Raw genomic sequence first — 8,335 nt, forward strand, 5'->3', positions numbered from 1 at the left:
ACATAGTAATCCAATAGTAATGTCAGCAGTAGTGTAACTAATTACTTACAGCAGTGCGTAATTCAGTAAAGTAAGGCATTGTTGTAGAAAAAAGTAACTAGTAATGTGTAATCCATGACTTTTTTTGAGTAACTACCCCAACACTGTCAACAACACACACACACACACACACACACACACACACACACACACACACACACACACACACACACACACACATTAATGACAGTGACCCTCTCAACAAAGCTTTGCTTAACGGCCCTGTACACCCATAGCTCGCCCACACTTACACCGTGGGTGTACTGTGTGGGTATAACAGAGATTCTCAATTTGATAATACTCAGAAAACACACACATATGTATAAATATATATTTATATGTGTGTGTGTGTGTGTGTATATATATTTATATGTATGTGTGTTCTTATGTTTATAATTCCTACTTGTAGTACAGCTGAATATATGCTGTTCTTCCGTGTTTAGATTTGTTATGTTGAATGCTGGTTTCCTTCCTGTACATTAGGTAATTGCACTGTGTGTAAACACAATGGTAGCTACTGAGAACAGGCACTGTATGTGTCATCATACTAAAACATACCAATTCTGTTTCACATAATGTTTGTTTGGTTTATAACAAAAACACCAAATCTGTATAAGAAGACTTTATTGGTAATTGACTGGAAAAGGTAGAAAATGATGCTCTTTTGATAGACATACACCCTTTTATGACAACAAGGTATAATGAACATATATTTAAATATGTATTGGAGATTTAATAGATACAATAATATATATAAAAAAAGCTGCTTTTGTTTCAGGTTTGTTTACTGTTCGTGCAATATAGCAGGACAAGTCCAAGTGGAAAGAGTCATGTTTGCTGACTGCGGTAGCTTTGAATTGTCTCGTGATTCCTCACACACGTTTTCTCTGCCCCTTCCTCCCACGCCTGGTCTTCTTCCTCTGGCGTCTCCTTCCATTTCTGCATTCCTTCTGCCGCGCGTTTGTTGGTGCGGTGGACACTGCTGGTGGGATGTCGCTTGTTGATTCCTCTTGCAATGCTTTTATTTCTTTCTCCTCGTCCACCTTCCGAATGGCTCTTAGTGCCCAGTCACTGTTAGGGTCGGAGCAAATCCTCCTTCCACGCTTTGTCTGAAACCTGCAATTGATTGTGATTTGTTAATGGTGTCGTAATGCTGTTTCAACACTGTTTTTAATTAGGTTCTGATATTCAATTTTCTTAAAGATGTAGTTCATCCAAGTTAAAAGCCATAACATGTTTTCTCACTTTCCTTTAGTTGAATCTAGCCATGCAGATAGTTTGAAATATTCAACCTCAATGAACTGTGTCCCTGTTACTCTAAATAATCCACCGTTCTTGCTGTGAACTATTTTCCAGTAGAAACTTGTTCCAGTGAAAACAGTTGAGGAAGTGAGGAAATGTGATTGATGTTTTCTTTGTAATTTGGGTGAACCCACACTTAGAAAGTACAAGGCAGTAGATGTGGATATTTGTTTGCTCAATTCTATACAATGTGAATTTGCAGGACCACTTACACTACGGCTCTGATTGGACAGATGCCTTCAGACTGATTGGTGTAATTCACAATTCGTTCAAGTGGGACTCGAGTGATAGACCACCGGAGACAACAGCTGGCCACCGGTCCATTGGCTAAACAAGACAGACATAGAGAAAGCAAGATTAAGTACCCTTAATTTCACCCTGCCAAACACTCCGACCATACACTCAATCAAAAAGCCTGAATGTTTTGCAGTACTCACTTGCATGGGCCATGCTCATCCACGTGGTGAAGCAGAGAAGAGCGGCTATCACCGGACTGAATCTCATCTTCTGGCTTTGTCCTTCAGTTGTGGAGTGCAGTATCTCTCAGCACAGACTTATACTATCTGAATCAAATACACAATAGCCCTGCTACTTGCTTGAATAGTGTTCAAAGCAATGAATCAAGACAGTCTTTCTCACACGGCAGGAGTGGCGTGCACTTTTATGTCTTTCACGATGAGGGGACTTTTGATTTTGGCTCTTATAAAACACAAGCCCCTTCCGCCTCTCCCCCATCATCACACCCCTAACCCGTCACCATGGTAGACAGTCACTGTAGCCGCGCAGTGGGGAGAGGAAAGAATGAGTTCACCTCTTACAAGCCAAAGATGGGAAACAGACCATTTACCACAGTCCTACCCACAATGCAACAAGTACACAAAAGTACAAACCTTCATAGATAGGTGTACACATACACTCATCACTTTCCTTTACACTCACTCAGAAAGCCACAAGCTGCCTCTACTTTAAGAGTCACTGATAGTATGAGGGTTGGGGCTTTGAATTTATGTAATATTATTATCATTAAATGTTAGATTTGCAGTAGGGAAATTCCATTAAATCAGATAAAATGATACTTATACTTATCAGAAATGCTTGTACCAGGTTAAACTCAAAATAAATACCTATAATAGCAACAACACACCAACACACACGCACACACACGCACACACACACACGCACACACCAATGACCTTCTCAACCAGGCTTTGCTTAACGGCCCTGTTCACCCACACAGGTGGTTGAACTTATTTTTGGCTCTTTTTTTAAGTGCATGGGAGTGCATGGGAGTGCATCGCCCTGAATGTTAGCATTTACATCTATGGTATGGAACCTAAATCTTCACTTTGGTGAATTTTGACATTCAAATTTCAGCTGTTTGACAACCTTAAACCCTCTTGACAGTGATGAACACCGAGGCTGGTGTGTCAAAAATGGAGGAAGCTTTCATGTTAGCTCGAACTTTAAAATATATCCCTCACAATTATCTGTAACAAAGAATTTAACTTGGATCTTCATCAAACATTTTGAATGTGTTTATCTACTTTTTTTAAACTCTCAAATATAGATGATGGTATCAGCTCTAACCAGTAAATGGAGTTCACTTACTTCAACATGAGCAGCCTTCGATGAATGAGATGGTAGTTTTGAATGGAGACAAGCCAGCTTTATTTTGACAACCCACTTGAACTACCAGGAGGAATGGGTTAAAAATATATAGTGGAAGGAGGGGGGAAATAGTATTGAAAACACATTTATATAGTAGTTTAAGGGCACACACAGAGGAAAGCAGGGGCATGAACGGTGTATACAGAAGAAGGCCTGCGTCAATCTTCAAGTCTGAACACAGCATTTATCCAACCGTAAAGCCAGGCAAACTGATAACATAATGGGCTCAATTCAAAGCTTAAAATGAGAAAGAAAGAGACTGAAAAGGAGTGAAAGTGAAATAGATATACTGAGGAGGTGAGGCAGAGAGCTAAACGGCAACACAGAGAGGATCCTTTGAAATCAATTGAAGGAAGAGTTGAAGCGAAACTAAGATACAACATGTGTGAATCAGAGAAAAAACAGAAAAAAAACGAAAGGAGAACCGAAACCCACATTATGTATCTGGGCCCTGTGGTATAGGGATGGGCGTATCGATCCTGTGGTATCGATAGATCGATATACTCACGCTACTCATTTGGCATTGATTTCCTTAAAAAAATATCGATATAAATAAAAAAATAATAATTGGGGGTGTATGCATCAATTTCAGGTGTTTTAGATTACTTACTTAAATTACTTGGTGCCGGGACACCCCTGTACCTGGCGGCGTATTGAGCTGGCCCATGTCACGTGACAGGAGACGAGCGAATGAGCGTCAACGTGCGACACAGCCGACAGCGACACAGCCAAGGCCAGCCCAGCACTTTTTTTGAGAAATAAGAAAATTGAAAATGTGTATGTTTTTGTTCATATTTAATTTATTTCATTCATATTTATGTTATTTATTTTATTTTAGTTTTATTATGTATTGACCATAATACATTTTGTATAAATGGTCTGTATTTGTCTGGTGATTTGTCTTAAATGTAATAATATTTTTACTGACAAAAATTGGCAATAAGAAATTAACGGTACCGATATCGATGAAAATGCAAGAAAAAGTATCGGTATCGTGTCGAATCCTAAAAGTGTGGTATCGCCCATCCCTACTGTGGTACATCTCAGCAAGGCCATCATTATACCAACAACACCATCAAAAATAAACACCTGATTGGCCGTCCACATGCTGTCAGGGTGGAAAGCTAATGTTAGCTTCATGCCCTTGACTCCTTCAGTCAACGACAGCAAATCCCAAGACACACCATAACGCCTGCCGTCCCAAATGTCCAGTCATTAAAATCAATGAAAACTTGGCTGGTGTGATGCTGTCAACCAAGCGCAAAATGCACCCAAACACATACACTTGAGAATATATACAAACCCACATGCATGCGAACGAGCACACACATAATGACCTGCCTGCACTGATGTACTTTTCACGCACACACACACACACACACACACACACACACACATATCCACACCCAGTATCCCAGCCTCATCATTGTCATCCCAGTGGCAACCTGTTTGTCAGAGGAGAAATGCCTGGCTGGATTATTTGTTCCTTTCTTATTCATTAGTTGTTGTCCTGGGCAGCAGCCAGGGCTGTTGGTTGGCCGACAGCGTGGCTGATAGGTATTATTCTCCTGATAAAGCAAGAGAGTGGAACGTAGCGTCGCAGGAAATTACAATCAATACTGACTCTCATGTCCTCATCCGATATCGACTGCAAATGGGATCGAGAAGCACGTTGTCGACCCCCTACGCACGGACACAAGGGCACGCTTAAAAAAAACATGCATGCATGTTAACACACAAAGACCCCTCACATCCTGGTCACTAACTGCCCAACCTCCTTCCCTCTGGTAGGCGACACAGGGCACCGTTCGCCAAAACCAGCCGACACAATGACAGCTTCTTTCCCCAAGCAGTCACTCTGTTGAACGCTCAGCCAATCACCACTGTTCGACTCATCTACCTCATGTATATTTCAATCTTGCAATTACAATATTGTTATTAATATATTACCATTGCACTGAACTGCCTTGCACTATATTTATATTTCAATCTTAAATCTCAGACTATACTGATATTGCACTATTCCTTCCCTCTCTTCAATTGTTATTGTATATTTTTTGTAAATTTGAATTTATACTTAACGTTATTATTTTTTTTACTGTCCTTTCTGTTTTTATTCTTTATATGTTAAGTGAGAGCAAAGATTAACCGGAGTCAAAATCCTTGTTTGTTTACGCAAACCTGGCCAATAACGCTGATTCTGATTCTGAAAGACACACACACACAACACAAAACACACACACACACACAAACACACACACACACACACACACACACACACACACACACACACACTTTGAAGGCTGCATTAAATGTAAGGCTGGCTTAAAATAATTGATTCTCCAATTAAAATTGATATATGTTTGAGTGATCTGATATTGATAAATGAAATCCCGAAATCTATCTTTTAATATATGCTTTTTCACCATTGATGTATAAGTAAAAAAAACATTAACCTTGTGCATTATTAAAAATATTTGAGGGTTGCTTCTTGCTTGTACAATTGTAAATTCTGTGAGAATCTCTTTTATATCCAAGCAAAATTGGTATTGCAACTGAAATTTCCCTAACCTAATTGACATTGAATCAAATCGAAAACCTAATCGAATCGATTCAGGAAATGATTGGCGATACACAGCCCTAATTAAATGTTTTTATTATTTTACAGAACCTCACCTTCTCACCTTCTCACCTTCTCACCTTGCACAAAGCATAAGTGAGACAATGGATAAGGAAACCAAACTCCTTTGCCTCAAACCACAACTTTCTGATCACACTGTGTGCATTTACACACCCACTCGTGCATGATTCACACGCCCTAAATCATGGTCTTGCCCTCCGCTTACGGCTTTTAGGACCTGGCTGCGGCAGAGCGGAGTTTTTCCTGATACCAAACGCTGGTTGGTGTGTGTGCGGCTCAAAGCGAACACACACACACACACGCACCTGCAGGCAAAGACACAATGTGAGTGGCATGACGCAAATGAGAGCAGTAATTAAAGGAGCGTCTCATCAGATGGATATATTTGGCTGTGTCTGCTCTCTCCGTTTAATAAAGAATCCGCACCAGACAGATCAAGGTTTAATTTGATCCTTAATCCAACACTGAGGAATCGTATTGATTCATTTCGGAAGATAAAGACATGTGACTGTGTCTTCTTTTTTTTCTTTTCTTGCAGATTGATAATAATCAGACAATCTGATTAACACCCTCCCTCTCCTTCCTGTCTGTGCGCACACACACACACGCACACTCTGATAAGTTTGTCTCGAGTAAGAAAAACAGCCGGAAAACTTCAACAAAGGCCAGGTATGCTGTAACAAAGAACTATGTGTCTGGGTTTGAGTCTGGAAGACGCTGGTGCGTCAGCGTGCCAGGCTGAAGGGCTGCCTTGGGGTTGGACTGCTGTAAAGAGCAGCGCACTTCAGGTCATTTTTAGAGCTAGAGAAGTGTTGAGAAGAGCACAGATGGTTTTGATATGTAACAGTGGAGCCATACACACCGATCAATACGCCGACCTTTCCTCAGACTGATTGCATGAGGTTCTGTTTTGCCCCCAGCACCGGCACCCACCAGAGGTCCATCAACCATCAAGCAGTTATTCTCTGTTTCAGCAGGCGAGGTACGGCCACTTCTCTTCTGATGTCGTGCACTTTTATTTTACCTAAGGACTTTTATTGTTATGCTCTTTTCATTTTTATATCTGTCTCTGTCTTCTCTTCACACACTCCACACATACACACACACACACACACACACACACACACACACACATAGTGCGTTTCACTATCTTTGTGGGCACCCGTCATTGACATAATGCATTCCCTAGCCCCTTACCCTAATCTTAACCATCACAACTAAATGCCTAACCTTAACCCTTACCCTCACCCTACCCATAACCTAATTCTAACCCTAATCATAAAACCAAGTCTTAACCCTCAAACAGCCCTTTAAAGTTGTGGGGTCCAGCATTTTGGCCCCACAAAGCTGTCCGGACCCCACAAGTATACTGTATTCACAGTTTTTGGACCCCACGAATATGGTTAAACGAGAACACACACACACACACACATTTTTTTAAATAATCGAAGGGAAGAGAGTGAGCCCAATTTCAGTGCAATTAAATCAAACACACATCTACACATACACGTTTTTTCTCGCACACACAGCCTGCGCAAACATGAACAGAAAGATAGAAATGTCTAAATGAAACCACGGAGAGGTTGATCCTCTACAAATGAGGGTCTCTCTCTGACCCAGTCCCCCAGGGCCTCAATAGATGGATCTTGTATAGTTCTGCTCAATACCAGCAGGAGATGAACAGAAATCCCTCTTGGAGTTGAGAAATGTCATTTACTTTCCAATTAATATTTCAATTAACAAAGTCATTCCCAATTCATTTCCTGAAACCGGTGGGGTTGAAATGAAACTGACCCCGTGCCCCGGTATCAATCTCGGTGCCATTGACCCGTCCGCACAAAGCTCCATTTGTGGATCAACCGTCCATTTAGGGAACGCGTCAATAATCGACTCCAACCGGTGGCTATTATTATATTATTACCATAGACATTAGCATAGTAAAGAGTGGCTGACCCGCCTTGTGCCTCCGGCTCACGGTCCAGAGGACGCAGAAGCGCGTATAGAGTCCAATCAATAAACGCTTTAATTATAGCAGCGCTCGGCCCGCAGCTCTTCACGGTTGGGAGACGCGCAATGCCGCAGCTGATCTATGGCGGAGTGGGTTTTCACCGCCTCAGTAACTTGTCTCTTTTGGCCATTGCTATTATAGACAGCAAATTGTCAACTCCTCTCTTTAGATTTGGTAAAATGGGTCGATTAGCAGGGAGGCGGCGTCCACGTTTTTCTATTGTGTTGCAGCTTTGTGCTGTTAGTGTGGAATAGGCTTGTACTTTCTTTTGTTGAAAGTACTACAGTGCTTTGAAATGATGTTTGTTGCAGTTAATTTGATGTATATAAGTATTTAAACTTTTGGAAGGTGTAATAGAGGAGATTAAACTGCCAATAGCAGACATTACTGTGTTAAAAATTAATAATTAGGATCTTATAACATTTGAATTTTGCATAATTAACCATAATAAGGCACAATAGGCCAACCAGTAAGAGAAATGTGCTCTGTGAGTACATGTCCTGGGCTACTTCTCTTCATGCAGGCGTTTGGATTGTCTTTTACAACCGGAAGTCAGACGAAGAAGTACAATATGCTTTAGAGATTGTTACGTTGATGCCTTCTCGCCAAATCGCTTTCTGAGTATTGATTAGCTACCACATTAAGCAGATATTCTTGACTTACAAAATGATTATATC

The 8,335-nt window shown here is 40.9% G+C and overlaps 1 protein-coding gene across 3 annotated transcripts; it reads right to left on the reverse strand.

Moving 5' to 3' along the window:
• Positions 1–648: 648 nt before the first annotated feature.
• Positions 649–3,403, reverse strand: LOC120568371 (eotaxin-like). Of its 3 annotated transcripts, none has more exons than XM_039815857.1 (4): positions 2,950–3,403; positions 1,779–1,859; positions 1,554–1,668; positions 649–1,155 (listed from the first exon to the last, which is right to left on the reverse strand). In XM_039815857.1, exons 2-4 carry the CDS (start codon positions 1,843–1,845, stop codon positions 912–914), a joined length of 426 nt encoding a protein of 141 aa, XP_039671791.1. In that variant the 5' UTR covers positions 1,846–1,859; positions 2,950–3,403; the 3' UTR covers positions 649–911. The 3 variants fall into 3 exon arrangements, with proteins under 3 accessions (XP_039671791.1, XP_039671790.1, XP_039671789.1); XM_039815856.1 differs by having other exon boundaries at positions 1,779–1,904; positions 2,950–3,402; XM_039815855.1 differs by lacking the exon at positions 2,950–3,403 and having other exon boundaries at positions 1,779–2,891.
• Between the last annotated feature and the right edge of the window lie 4,932 nt (positions 3,404–8,335).

Source organism: Perca fluviatilis, chromosome 11 (assembly GCF_010015445.1).
Source record: "Perca fluviatilis chromosome 11, GENO_Pfluv_1.0, whole genome shotgun sequence".
NCBI classification, from domain to species: domain Eukaryota; kingdom Metazoa; phylum Chordata; class Actinopteri; order Perciformes; family Percidae; genus Perca; species Perca fluviatilis.